This window comes from Peromyscus californicus, unplaced genomic scaffold (genome assembly GCF_007827085.1).
Source record: "Peromyscus californicus insignis strain IS unplaced genomic scaffold, ASM782708v3 Scaffold_19__1_contigs__length_69161282, whole genome shotgun sequence".
Lineage (NCBI taxonomy): Eukaryota > Metazoa > Chordata > Mammalia > Rodentia > Cricetidae > Peromyscus > Peromyscus californicus.
This window is the reverse complement of record NW_026294491.1, coordinates 27,115,108-27,129,782: the sequence shown is the minus strand read 5'-3', so window position 1 is coordinate 27,129,782 and position 14,675 is coordinate 27,115,108. Positions and strand designations below refer to the sequence as shown.

The 14,675-nt window shown below is 43.7% G+C and overlaps 1 protein-coding gene across 2 annotated transcripts in view; it reads right to left on the bottom strand.

Annotated features, from left to right (window-relative positions):
- The window catches only part of Mcu (mitochondrial calcium uniporter), a 176,646-nt gene that overhangs the window by 40,127 nt on the left and 121,844 nt on the right, over positions 1-14,675 (bottom strand). For both annotated transcript variants that reach the window (XM_052744934.1, XM_052744931.1), the window contains exon 2: positions 2,844-2,913. In XM_052744934.1, the coding sequence (XP_052600894.1) occupies positions 2,844-2,913 (70 nt within the window). The remainder of the gene's footprint in view (positions 1-2,843; positions 2,914-14,675) is intronic.

The following is a 14,675-nucleotide window of genomic DNA, read 5'->3' as shown; positions in this document are numbered from 1 at the left end:
GCTCCCCTGGAGCTGCAGTTAGAGGCAGCTGTGAGCTATTCAATGTGGGTGCTGGGAACTGAACTCAGGTCTGCAAGAGGAGTACATGCTTTTTTGTTGTTGTTGTTTTCGAGACAGGATTCTCTGTGTAGTTTTGGTACCTGTCCTGGATCTCGCTCTGTAGACCAGGCTGGCCTCGAACTCACAGAGATCCGCCTGACTCTACCTCCTGAGTGCTGGGATTAAAGGTGTGCACCATGGCCGCCCAGCTAAAAAGATGGCTCAGCCATTAAAGGTTAGGCTCACAATCAAAAATATAAGAGCACATGCTTTTAATGGCTGAGCCATCTCTCCGGCCCTGGCTTTCATTTTTTTGTACAAATATTGTTTTCAACCTCTCGTGGCGTATAGGGATAACCTATCAGCATTCGTGATTTCAGATAACATTCACTCACACCCTCGTACAACTATATCTCTATTAAATAGCTGGAGTACTTCCATATGGACTGATATATAGAAACACAGTAAATTCAGTGAGTGGTAAAATTAATACAAATTCCTATCCAGACTCATTAGCTTAAACCAATCACCACATATGACTATCACACCAACCAATAGCACCCAAGCTTCCTCTTTAAGCACAATTTGGTTGATATTAAATATATATTTTCTAAACATATACTGAGTTATACTAAGATTGAATATATAATAACTTCATGAATTATAAAGACTAGATATTTTTTAATGAAATACTCTTAGTTGGCACAAGCTAAGAGACTCAGCACTGTGAATTATTTCTATGTGAAGAGAACATCTCTTAGTTGGAAAGGGCCAACAGTGTCTAGCAGAGGAAAGGAATGGGACCCAGGAGCGGCACAGGTACAGATGTGGTGAACCTGCTTTTAGTTGTGCATGATAACAGGACAGGGTCGGAAGAACGGAAATACTCCTGTTTTAGAGGGGCTCTCGGAGAGGAGGGAGTAAGAGGTGTTCTGGACCTCTGGCTCTTGGCCATGTGACAAGCTCTGGGATCTGGTGCTCATTGGTACTAAGCCTTGATTGGGGACACAGGCTCGTCCTCCAGCTGCAGCCCGGCTGAGTGCTGCTTGTTACTTTATTAGTACTTCTCTGGCCGCTGTTTGTCTTCGGGACACAGGAACAACAAGAATGCCAGCGAGCATTTCTCTTGCTTACTACATGAGTGACACCAAAGGGTTTCCTCCAAAGGCTGAGGAATCACCAAACATGAGCACACGCGTATGCACTCAGATTACCGAACGGCATTGGGGAAAGGATTCTGGTTACACTGTGCCATTCGTACCGACCACATACAGGGGATTCCAGGGATTGCATGATTCATCTTGGGTTTCTTCGGTGTTAGTATCCTTGTGAATTTGCAGGATGCTCTTTGAATGCATGCTATGAACCAATGCTTATAGAGTTGAATTTGGAACAAGATCAAACCAAGCCTTACACAAAAACATTTAGAAGTCAACCCCTAAGCCAAGCACTGTAAACTGAAATTTATGATAGAAATGGTAGTGAAAGTTAGAAACACATGACCATAAAAATAAACAAAGTTTTGGTCCTGTTGCCCATCTGTAGCTTTGTGAACCTTTACAAAGGATCCTATTGAGCCCCGAGCATCTGCTCACCCCTCCCATGTTAAACAAGGGTCCGAGGAGCTGAAGAGGTGGCTCAGTGTTCAGAGTATTGCTTCCACAGAGGACCTGGGTTTGATTCCCAGCACTCACAATGGAGGCTCACAACTGTTCATTCATAACTCCAGCTCCAGGGGACCCAATACCGTCTTTATGATCCCCATGGGCGCCAGATATGCAAGCAGTACACAGACTGTTCAAGCAAAACACTCATACACAGAGAACAAAATAAAATGACTCTTTAAGGGGCAGGGAGCATGAGGAAAGAGACAGAACAGAGGGCCACACAGGCCCGGAACTGCCTGCGAGGCTGTGAAGAGGCCGCAACATTTGATCAGAATGCAGCATATGGAAACCTGAGAGTTAGGAAACACCAAGTGGCACTCCTCTGATGCTTGCACAATCATGGCCCCTGTTTCTAAATGTGAACGAACATCAAGGACCTAGAAGCCTTGATGGACAGGCTAGTTCTCTTGGTTAACCCTCTGAATTCACTAGACTCTCTTGATGGACAGTTGAGGTCCTCTTGGCTAACCCTCTGAATTCACTAGACCCTCTTGATGGACAGGCTAGTTCTCTTGGTTAACCCTCTGAATTCACTAGACCCTCTTGATGGACAGGCTACTTCTCTTGGTTAACCCTCTGAATTCACTAGACCCTCTTGATGGACAGGCGAGGTTCTCTTGGCTAACCCTCTGAATTCACTAGACCCTCTTGATGGACAGGCGAGGTTCTCTTGGCTAACCCTCTGAATTCACTAGACCCTCTTGATGGACAGGTGGGGTGTTCTGAGTTAACCCTCTGAATTCACTAGACCCTCACCCCAGTTCCACGCCCCTTCTGTAATCCTCCCTTTCCCCTGATCTCCAAGAGAACCACGGGGGGGGGGGGGGGGGGAGTACGGTTTGTAAATCAATGACTTGGGCTAGAGAGATGGTCCAGCAGGTAAAGGTACTTGCTGCTGAAGCTAGATGATCTCAGTTCAATCCTTAGAACTCACACGGTGGAAGAACAGAACTGACCCCCTCAAGTTATCCTCTGAGTCCCAAACACGTGCCATGGCATGCACGTGCCCTCCCCCCAAAATAAATGAGTGTAATAAAATTATTTAAAAAATAAGTTGACTAAGGAAAAAACAATCTGGAGATACTAAGCTAAAGAGGAAAAAAAATAAGACATAAAAACAGATTTGCCAAAACTCACCATCAGAGGGCACAACCGTACTGCAATAAGCCGCCCCCACGCTCTGCCAGGAAGCCGGCCTCTGGTGTGCCTACAAGACAAAAGCCAGGTCAACTGTCAGGGCAGACCAATGCGAGACACGTGTGTCCCAGATAACACCAGCTTTCAAGCGTGTGAGTTTTATGGATTCTCCACGGAAAGGTTGAAAATGTAGACACAAGGAGACAACCAAAGGGGTTCCTGGCGTCCTAAACCATGGGCAACAAGCACTCTGGTGTGTTTCAACATTACAAATGAACACATCTTCACACATGCCGATGGGCACAGTCTTGTGCTGAACAAATGAGAATTATGCCTGACAAATCATTTCTCCCCAACTTTCAAAAGCAATTCTGGATAAGCAGTTCTAAATTCCCTCGCCTCTTCCCTGTTAGACCTCAGGTCGGTACCTCTTTCTTTTATTTCATCAAAGAACCAGGTCCACCGTGCATTTACGGTGTTTGAGTAGGTACTGGTCCTTGCTGTTTACTTTTCTTATTAAAAACCTGGACAGACAACTGCAGTGCTTGAGCTCAGAGCATTGGAAGGAATCCCAGGCACACACTTTTGTTGCATCTTCAAAGGGCAGTGCCGTGGCTGTGAGTCCAGGACTAAAGTCCTCAGAATTAAATTAGGCTTCATGAAGAGTACTGAACACACTGCTAACTAAGTCCTTCCTTGGCACCTTCCCTGGTCCCCAAAAGTATGACAGGAGGAAGACAGGAAGGCACTAAATAACTAAAACCCATGCCAAGGCAATGAAAACCATTTAGAATTCTGAAACAACACACACCATCATTCAGTTATAACATAGGACACATGAATCTCGTCAATTCCCACCTCCTTCCACCTAAAGACAGCAAGGAATGTAAGGCTAACTGTGGTGGTTCGAATGAGAATGGCCCCATAGGCTCTTCTGTTTGAATGTTTGTCCCTAGTTGGTGGAACTGTTTGTGAAGGATTAGGAGGCATGCCCTTGTTGGAGAAGGTGTGTTATTGGAGGAGGGCTTTGAGGTTTCAAAAGCCTAAGCCAGACCCAGTCTCTCTATCTATGTGTCTGCTGCTTGTAGGTAATCAAAGCTTCAGGTACTGCTCCAGCTCTATGCCTTCCTGCTTGCCTGCCGCCACGCTTCCTCAGAGTTCTGTAAGCAAGTCCCAATGAAATGCTTTCTTTTATAAGTTGTCTTGGTCACAGTGTCTCTTCAGAGCAATAGAAAAGTAACTAAGATGCTAATATTTAGAAAAATGTAAACAAATCATTTAAAATTACTGGAGAGAAATTTGTAGATTGTTTTGCCTTTCGGGTTTGAAACTTTGACTCATAGGGGTTAATTTCAGTTGAATTTAAGAAAGAAACACAGCTAATCTCTCTCCCATAGCAGCACGGCTGTCCAATGCAGTGAACAATCCATCTTCACCTTACCTCAGATGGCATCTTCATAATTTTCCAAATACTAATATGAAGTTGAAAGTATTTCTGAACCTCTACCCTGTCCAATGAGCTGTCTGCTTATGCCCTGGTAACCATGCTGGTCCCACATTCTATTTTTATGGTAAATCTTAGTATCTGGTGTGACTGGTCATTGTGAGAACTAAATGAGCAGTATACACAAAGCACTTACAACAGTACCTGGTATACAGTAAGGGCTCAGTAAACGTTAAGCGGTTTGTTTTGAGACCATGTTAATTCCATGGGTTAGCAGAGGGGAGACTACCATCTATACGATTTCTAGTCTGTGTATCCAGGAATCTTTGTGTTTTAAGACAGGGTCTCACTATGTAGTCCTGGCTGGCCTGAAACTCACTATGTGGACTAGGCTAGCCTCAAACTCACAGAGATCCACTTGCCTCTGTCTCCTGAGTGCTGGGACTAAAGGCATGTGCTACTATACCTGATGTAACCAAGAATTCTGTGGATCTCTCCTTTTGAATCTTTATCTGCATACTAGAGAAGCATTTTACAGACTTCCCCACATAGATCTTGCAACTGGCCTCATGTGGTGTGGTATCCAATATTAAACTCATCCCCCCGAGTATTTTTTAGTTTGTGTACACTGGCTGTGTCTCTACTGGCCCTTTATTATAGTCCTTTCTGCATTTGTTTTGTGATCTAATCTGACAATTGTTCATTAGGAAAGTCCAGCCTCCTTACATTTATTTATAGTTACATAAACATATATTTACTCTTTTCTTATACAATTTTAGAGTTTCATGTTTGTTTGCTTTTGGTTGTTGTTTTTATTTTTTCTCTTTGTCAATATGGAGGATTAAACCCAGGGCCTTGATCATGATAGGCAAGTACTCTATCACTGAACTATATCCCTAGTTATAGTCTGAAATTTTATACAACATGTTCTGATCACTGCTTTTTTGGTTTTGTTTGTTTGTTTTGTTTTTCAAGACACAGCTTTTTGTGTAGCCTTGGCTGTTCTGGAACTCGCTCTATAGCCCAGGCTGACCTCGATCTCACAAAGATCTGCCTGCCTCTGCTTCCTGAGGGTTGGGATTAAAGGTGCGCGCCATCACCACCGGGCTGCTTTCTTCTTTAAAATAGTTTCCTTAGTAAACTGAAGCGTGGTGACATACGACAGTCCCAGGACCTGGGAAACTGAGGCAGGAAGATTGCAAACTCGAGTTTACGTTGGTTTTCATGACTATCTGACTCCCTCTCTTCCCTTAGCTTTTGGGATGTCATTGCTGGGTAAGGTCTACTCTGACCCCTCATGCAAAATACTGATCCAGCATCTGCCTCTCCTGATTGCCTCCAGGTGTTTCCCCCATCCAACACACTTAACTTTCCCCCGATTTTGGGATGTCCTATTATTATTATTATTATTATTATTATTATTATTATTATTGGTTTTTTGACACAGAGTGTCTGTGTAACAGTTATGGCTGTCCCGGAACTCACTCTATTGACCAGGCTGGCCTCAAACTCACAGAGATCTATCTGCCTCTGCCTTCTGAGTGCTAGGATTAAAAACGTGTGCCATCACCGCCCAGCTGGCCCAATTCTTTTTAATAAATTGTTTACTTAGTTTGTCACTAGTATCCTCTGACCCCTGGGGCAAGAACTTTTGATTGGTTCAGTCACTGATAGTGCTTGTGAAATTACAAGTCCTCGTCAAATAAATGCTAAGTAAATCTTGATAATTATAGCTTGTGTAAAATACACTTTATGTTAAAACAAAAATTCTCCCTCTATTATGAGCACCGAGGCTCTTTATGTCCTTTCCCCATTCAGTTTAGTTCAGGGGTCAATTACCTGCCTGCCTACCTGCTCATCTCAACCCTCATCATGTGATGCTCTTGCTGGGCTTTTCTTAGATGGCCACCATTGGCGGCTGTATGGAAAGCATGAGTTTGTGCAGTTTTGGTCCCTGGTTCTCCTCTCCACAGTGTGGAGCTTTTAAAGACGCAGATCCTCCTCTGTAAATATAAAGTCTGCATTTGTTTTTATCTCAATTCTATAGATAATGGGCTCCATGCTCGCTGCCAATTCTGTAGCTAGTTTCTGCTCTTACTGCTGCCATGACCAAACTTCTTCCTGGAGAAGAGCTCACAAGAGATGAATTTTCTGATATATTAATTCCTAAACTGATCTTTCCTGGAGGACTTGGTAAAGTCCTGAATGTTGCTCCTGGGGAGTCTGAGGCCAGCCACCAACTCTGAAGAACGGTGCCTGCTTGGCTTTGCTGAGGCTCTGCAGCCACAGGTGTCGCCTCCTGAGCTCTTCCCACACACCTATTCAATCTTGACCAGATCCGGCAGCCGTCCTATAGAGAGAGCGTGCTGTGACACTGCTCCTGTGTTGAAGATGGAACTTAGAACCTGCTTTCTTCCTCTACCTCCTGTTCTGTGGCGTGAGAAGGGAGGGGCGGTTGTGTTTAAGGGGCCATTACTGTTACATAGTGACCTGTGCCATCACCATCTGAAACATGCAGCAGTAGAGAGCAAAGTGGGAAGAAAATCCCATGTACCCATCACTCACTTCAGTAGTTCCCAACATTTTGTCAACTCAGTTTACGAGACCCACCTAATTTGCTTTCTTCTAACCCAAGTCAGTCAGTCTCTCTCCTTTTCCCCTCCTCTCTCCCCCACAGACCCCCTCCTCTGTCTCCATCTCTCTTTTGATGTTTATGAAACACAGTCCCATGTAGCTAAAGCTGGCCTCAAACTTGCGATGTAGTCAAGGATGCTGCTGCACTCCTGATCTTCTTGCCTTCCTCCCTACCTTTCAGGTGTTGGGATTACAGGCATGCATGAGCATGCCTCATCCCCCCTCCCCTCCCCGAACATCTTAAGACATCCAAACTATCAAAACACTTCACCTGAAAATAGTTCAGATGACATTTGCTGGAACACTGCAAAAAACTAGAAGGCCTCTATGATTTTACAAATTATCCTTAGCAGTATTTTTTTGTAGGGCATCAATCAGTACATGATTGGATGATTTCTCTAGATGCTACAGAGCAGGGGTTGGCAGGCCAGCCACCTTTTTGTAGAGTTTTATCGAAACACAGTTGGGCTCACTCATACCCACAGCTTTAATCTACGCTCTCTCTAAACAACAGAATTCAGCATCTGGGTAGCAGTGAGACAGATGAGTAATTTCAACAGAAAACCACAGGGTCTAAGAAACCTAAAATGTCTATAGTCCAGCCCTTTAAAAAGAACCTTAGTTGTTTGTCCCATGCTATAAACAAAGCGTATATGGTGTGGGGATAACTTTCCATACCACTTCTATAGAGACACAGACAATCATACCTAAAAAAACCTATTTAGGGGCGGGGTTGCACTCTGTGGCATAGGTTGGCCTCAAACTCCTAGACATAAGCCATCCTCTTCCTCAGCCTCCCAAATAGATGCAACTTACAGCCACCATACTCCTGTTCTTATTTATTCAACAGTCCTGACACACATACAGATCCTTATTTTTCTTTAGGCCGTCTCATGGTTTACAGTCCAAGGAGACTAACATAAATAAAAATGATTTTGTTCTAGCCATTTCTCCTTGAAATATGGTAACAACACAGAGCAAAAACAAGCAAAGCAATAACAACCAGGAAATGGATGTTCAACACCAAAGAAGAACTACTATATCCACCCCCAAGCCCCCATCCTGTGGTCCCCCAAATTAGAGATATCTGTGCTGTATCTTTTTATTCTTATATGTCACAAGAAAACGGTAAGCTTGTTAGTTTTTTTCTTTTCTTCTAAAGTAGCAAGGATGCAATAATGTTTGGCTGATGCTAACATTTAAAAAAATATATCAAGAAGTTTGCTGGGAGCAAGGTATGATGGTGTATAACTATAATACCAGCACCTGGGAGATTGAGGCACGAGTTCAGGACTAGCCTGGACTACCTGAGACTCTGCCTAAAAAAAAAAAACCAAAAAAACCCCAAACAAAACATTAGCTTGTTAGGGGTGTGGAAGAGTGCAAGCGTGGCATGCAGAAGCCCTGGGTTCAAGTCTCAGTTCTGCAAAAAAAAAAACCAAACCCCAGCAAACCAACCAAACAAATAAAAAAAAAACCCAAAAAGATTTCTTTAAAAAGAAAGAAATTTTTGGGTAAACAGTACAAAATATTCACGTCTTTAAACTTCATAGGCAGAGACCCAAATCAAGGTGCAGGGAGTACTTAGAAGGTATAAAAATACCCAGAGTAGGGAGAACTCTCTAGGCAGCGCTAATGCCAAGTAAAGAGACACAGTCCCCTGAAAAGAAAATGTAGGTTTTTGTTTTTAGTAAAGGGCAGTCCACATTTTTGATAAGTAATCTGGGAGTGTCAAAGAAAAGCAGAGGTTTGTAATTAATGTAAGGAATGCATACGGCTCACCTGCTGCCCGTGCTGTGACGGGTTACTTTTAACCTTCACCCCGGAAGAAAATGCCCAGCAACATCACTCAGACAACAAAACGCTGTAACCTTGTTTCCCCAACGTTACAGGACTCAAGTCATTGTGGTGGTATTGTGTTCCCCAAAATATTGTGCACCCTAATAAACTTATCTGGGGTCAGAGACAGAACAGCCACTAGATACAAAGGCTAGAAAATGGTGGCACTCACACCTTTAATCCTAGCACTCCAGAGGCAGAAATCCCTCTGGATCTCTGTGAGTTCAAGGCCACATTGGAAACAGCCAGGCATGGGGACACACGCCTTTAATCCCAGAAAGCGAGTCTTTAATCCCAGGGAGTGATGGTAGAAGGCAGAAAGGTATATAAGGCGTGAGGACCAGAAACTAGAAGCATTTGGCTGGTTAAGCTTTCAGGCTTCTAGCAGCAGTTCAGCTGAGATTCATTCTGGATGAGGACTAAGAGGCTTCCAGTCTGAGGAAATAGGACCAGCTGAGGAACTGGCGAGGTGAGGTAGCCGTGGCTTGTTCTGCTTCTCTGATCTTCCAGCATTCACCCCAATACCTGGCCCTGGATTTGATTTTATTAATAAGACCATTTAAGATTCATGCTACAAGTCATAGGACTCAAGCTAATTAAAAACTTTCAGTATTAAAAAGAGACACTTAATATCCTCAGATCCAATTATTCAATCCAACTTCCTGCTTCCCTTTGGGTCCCTTATTGCTAACTAACATACATTAACTTCCCCTACATTTCCCTTTCACAGTCAGAAAGCAGACCTGCCCACAGTCAAGAAGACATTAGCATCTAAACAACCTGCCCACAGCCCCAAATAGTCACAGCCAATTAGACAGGAGAGGAAAGGAAGGGGAAGGGAAGGAGGAAGGAGGGGAGGAGGGGAGAAGAGGCAACAGAGTTCCATTCCCAGCACAGCTCCCTGTGAGGGAGGACTGAGGCTTACTTCACTAGGAAACAGATACCTGATGCCCACAGCAAAGCATTCTACATCAGTGATGCCAAAGAGCTTTTGTCCACAGCTGGAACTCGGTCAGGAAAAGCTCCTGGGTCCCAAGTCTAGAGCTGTCAAACTCAAGGACCGGAGTGTTCATCAGGCTGCGGGGAGGGAGCTCAGAGGACAGAAATGCTTGGCTCCGAAGGACGTAACCTGAGATTGAGCTTCAGGACCAAAGTAAAAGCCCGAGAACCCATTTTGTGTTGTTGTTGTTGTTGTTGTTGTTTGTAAGTTACAGGGCTTGGCCGCAAACAGAATGTGACATTTGTTTGATCCCCAAAGCCCGGGGAGCGTGGATGAAGAAGGGCAGAAGGTCTGTGGGGACTGAAGGAGGGCAAGTAGAGCGGTGGGGTGCTGTCTACACTGTGACCTGGAACCCTTGCTAGCTGTGACTGCCTGCAAATCCTTCCCTTCACCGGAGGGAGGGAGGAAGGGAAGGAGAGAAGGGGGGAGGGAGGGAGTGAGTGAGTGGGGAGGAGAAAGGAAGGACACAGGGTAGGAGAGGGCCAGCTGGGAAGGGAGGCTGGTGGGAATAGAAGAGGCATGATGAGAAAGGGCAGGAGGGTGAATGTCATCACAGTGCATTATATACAAGTATGGGATTACATGTATATGAACACTTTTTAAAGCCAGGCATGACGAAATGTGCTTGTAATCCCAGGGCTGGGGGAGGCAGGCACAGGAGGAACCTGGGGACTTGCTGACTAGCCTGTCCAAATTGTTGAATTTCAGGCAGGGGAGTGAGCCTACCTCAAAAAAAAAAAAAAAAAAAAAAAAGGTAGATGGTGCCTGAAGAATGACACCCAAGGTTGTCTTGTCACACACACACACACACACACACACACACACACACACACACACACACCCTCCAGAGTTTATGGGCATTCTGTAACTAACAGAGTAAAACTACTGCAGTTGGCTTACAGCAAAACAACAATGTCCTCGATTTGGAGTTTGTTTTTTTCTCTTTCTCTCCTGACATACTAAAACTACTGAAGCATCACACCGGCAATAGACTTTTACGACCTACAGCCAACTCCCAGCCCAAGCAGTCTGTTCTCAAAGCTTGAGGTAGGAGGGGAGATGCTGGAGTTAGCAGACCAGGGCCCAGAGCTCCAATGCCCAGGGCCACCTCTGCTGATACTTCACTTGAGGGTGAGTGAGAACACTTGAGTGACACTCTGCATTCGCCCTTTAACATTCTACAGAAACAGAGATGCACAGCACTCCACCTCCTTAAGGGACTGACCTCTTACAGAAGCAGTTGGGAAGTACAGTGCAGTTTCAAAAGCACAGGAGTCTGCACCCCGGAATCTGTGTAAGGTAAACCCATACCACAGGAAAGGCAGACAGTCCAGGTTCTGCAGAAGTACCCCTTCAGACAGCAACAAAAACAATTCATTACACTGAACTGCACGACATAGTTCGCTCTACCGATAACAGAGACAAAGTGTCTGGTGCAGCTGAGTCAGGGCTATTTGTGACTTAAAGCATGTATGTCAGAAAATTACTCATCCTTTGGTTATTTAAAATGATGATTACACGTTATTACATATGGACTAATGTTTCTCCCACTAGATCATTGTAACTTCATAAAAGAAGTCATGATTTAATGTATATAGGCCTTTAATTCCCAAGGCAATTTCACACCTCTAAAACAGGCCTTCTGTGGACTCTTTCAACATCAATTTTCTAAGTAAGATATTAAATTTGTCAAGTGAAGTGACTTAAAAATACTTCTTCACTAGGGCTAGAGACATGGGGCAGCAGCTAAGAGTGTGGACTGCTCTTTCAGAGGACCCAGGTTGGTGGCTCACAACCACCTGTAACTCCAGCTCCAGGAGATCCAGTGCCCCCTTCTGGAGTGCTCAGACTCCTGCATGCAAGTGATGTACATAAACTCACAAGGACCCACACATACACAGAAAAATAATAAATCTTTAAAAAAAAAAAGTCTTAGCTGGGACCAGAATGGTGATTCAAGCCAATGTTCCCAGCATCTGAGAGGTAGAGGCCAGAGGATCTAGAATTCAAGTCTAGCTTTGACTATGTAGTGAGTTTGAGGGCACTCAGAGCTTTATGAGAACATGTCTCAAACAAATCAAAAAGGACAAAGAGTCCTTGTTTTTGTTTTGAACAGAGATTCTAGGTTCTCAGTGGCTAAGGATGGCCTTGAATTTCTTGTCTTCCCTCACCCCTCAAGCACTGAGAGTATAAGGCATGCATTACCACACCAGTCATTTGTGGTACTAGATATTGAAGCCATGGCTTTGTACACATTAGGCAACCACACTTACCAGCTAAGCCACATCCCTAATCCTTCTGTTATTATTTTTAAAGACATGGCATCTTCCAGGTTCTTTTTCTCTACAATTTGTGCACACTGCTCCTAGATTCTGTCCACACCCCTTTTGTCTCATCATTCTGCATTCTAGTTATCTGTTCCAGTGACTGACTCTCTCCTTCAGGGTTATTATTATCAGCCCAGAAGATTGCATTAATCTCTTTATATACTGCTACCTCTCAGTCCACCAGGAGAAAGTAGAAACTTCATAAATATTTATTTAACTGAGTTGTAGTGCCTTCTTTTTTTTTTTTTTTTATATATTTCAGCTTCTTTGACAAGCTTTATAACTTGGCTTCGTACTCTACTTTTCCACAGGGAATTATCACTGATTTTTTTTTCTCTGCTGAGGGACTCTGAGAAATGAGAAGAAATGATAGTGTCTACAGGCATTTGGGGAGTATTTAGGGTATTTCTTCACCTATATATTAAAGGTCTGTTTTAGTTTTGGCTGCTGCAGGTGCATTCCACATTGCATCGAGGCGGTTAATAACTATACTGTTGATTATCTTTAGACAACAAAATACCCAACCACAAAATGCTTAAGGAACTTATTGTAACATAATAACTAGCATTTGTACTTGATAACCGTATATACAATTCAAAAGTGAACCATAGCAGAATGTGACTTGTTGGATTGAATAAACAGACCCCGTTTTGTTTTTTTTTTTGGTTTTTCGAGACAGGGTTTCTCTGTGTAGCTTTGTGCCTTTCCTGGTACTCGCTTTGGAGACCAGGCTGGCCTCGAACTCACAGAGATCCGCCTGGCTCTGCCTCCCGAGTGCTGGGATTAAAGGCGTGCGCCACCACCGCCCGGCCCAGACCCCGTTTTTAAAGATGCTTGTATTGAGAATATAGGATGGAATGTGGTGGACTGCTCTTTTTGACAGTTCTGCTCGGCAAAGGAACTTGAATCTACGGTTCCCTCTACATTACTACTTACGTCTATGAAATCTCCAGTCACTGGAGCAATAATACTGAGAGGTACTTGCATCCAAATTAGCATACTGAGATAAAACTCCTTTCTCTGAAGTGGCTTAAAGTTAGAAAACCAGGAAGAATGTTGGAAAGTACTTCATTTTGGACCGCTGGTAGCTGCACAGGTGTTAATTACATTAGTCTCTGTGTTTTAAAAGTGCAGTACCGGGTAATGTTTTGAAAGTACTCTTTCCTATTTTGGTGACACCTGGGGCTGTGAGAATCTGGGCTGGTTCCACCAGCCGGTCCCCGCACCTGCAGCCTCAGCATCACCGGGGAGCTTGCCAGAGATGCAGACTCCGGGTCCCACCTCAGCCCTCCTGCATTGTAATGAGGTTCCTAGGAAATTCTTATGCACATGGAGGCTTGAAGAGTCCTGGGTAGCTCACCCAAATGAGATTCAAGGGCATACAGTTGTCATCTAGGTGCGGTATTCTCAGACCCAAACCTCTCTCACTTATCAAGACCCAGGCAACTGAGTTTCACAGGGGCCATGTGATATAATAGAAATAACGCGGCGGAGCGAGCTTGAAGACTAGATTCTTGCTTCATGTCTAGCTCCATGACCTTGAGCCAGACTTTTCGTCTGCAAAATGAATAGCTCTTACAGCAGACACAGTGAGACTTTGCACTGAAAGCTATGAATTTGTGAAAACAAATAGCAATGCGTTCTTTCCTGACACATGCCACCTACGATGAAGCTGTTGAGGGGAATGATTTAATGGTTTATGTGGTTGGGAGAAGCAGTTCAAGAGACTGGGCCCGAGTAACGTACTGGGGCCTCGCCTCTCCAGTCCTTTATATGTATTCAGCACCGGGGCTCACCCTCTTTCATTTTCACACTTGAATTCTGGAAGATGCACAGTGGTGAATAACTTAGGCAGTGGGTGGCTGCTATTAATAATCCCTCCCCGCTTCCTTTGTTCTTGAATACAGATAAAAACACAGGTAACAAAAGAGTTTCAGAGATGAATGCAGCTTTTACATTCTGCACAAGGGCAAGAGAATGTTAGTGTTTTTATGAAAAGCATGTTAAAGTGTTTAGAGGTAAAGGATCAGGGGGAAAAAAACAATATGCATGTGTACATGTGAATGCACATATGTAGGGAAAAATGAAACATGCCTGTGTACATGTGCGTGCACATATGTAGAGAAAATAAAACTAATGCATGTGTACATGTGAATGCATATATGTAGGGAAAATAATGCAAATGCAGCAACATATTAATAACATAAATATAGAGGTATAAGACTACATGAACATTGTACTCTTTAGATTTGAGAATATTCAAAATAAGAAACTGAGGGGGGAATTAACATAAATATCCACTGACTCCAATAAGTTGGGGTTGTTTTTTTTTTTGTTTGTTTGTTTTTTAAGACAGGGTTTCTCTGTGTAGCCCTAGTTGTCCTGGATTTCACTGTATAGACCAGGCTGTCCTTGAACTCACAGAGAGAGATCTGCCTGCCTCTGCCTCCTGAGTGCTGGGATTAAAATCATGCATCATCACTGCCTAGCTTATTCTCTCTCTCTTTTTTTTTTTTTACAAGTAAAATGTGTCAGATTCATTTTTTTTTGGTAAACTTTAAAAAGCATCAGAAAAGCTAGAACAGAAT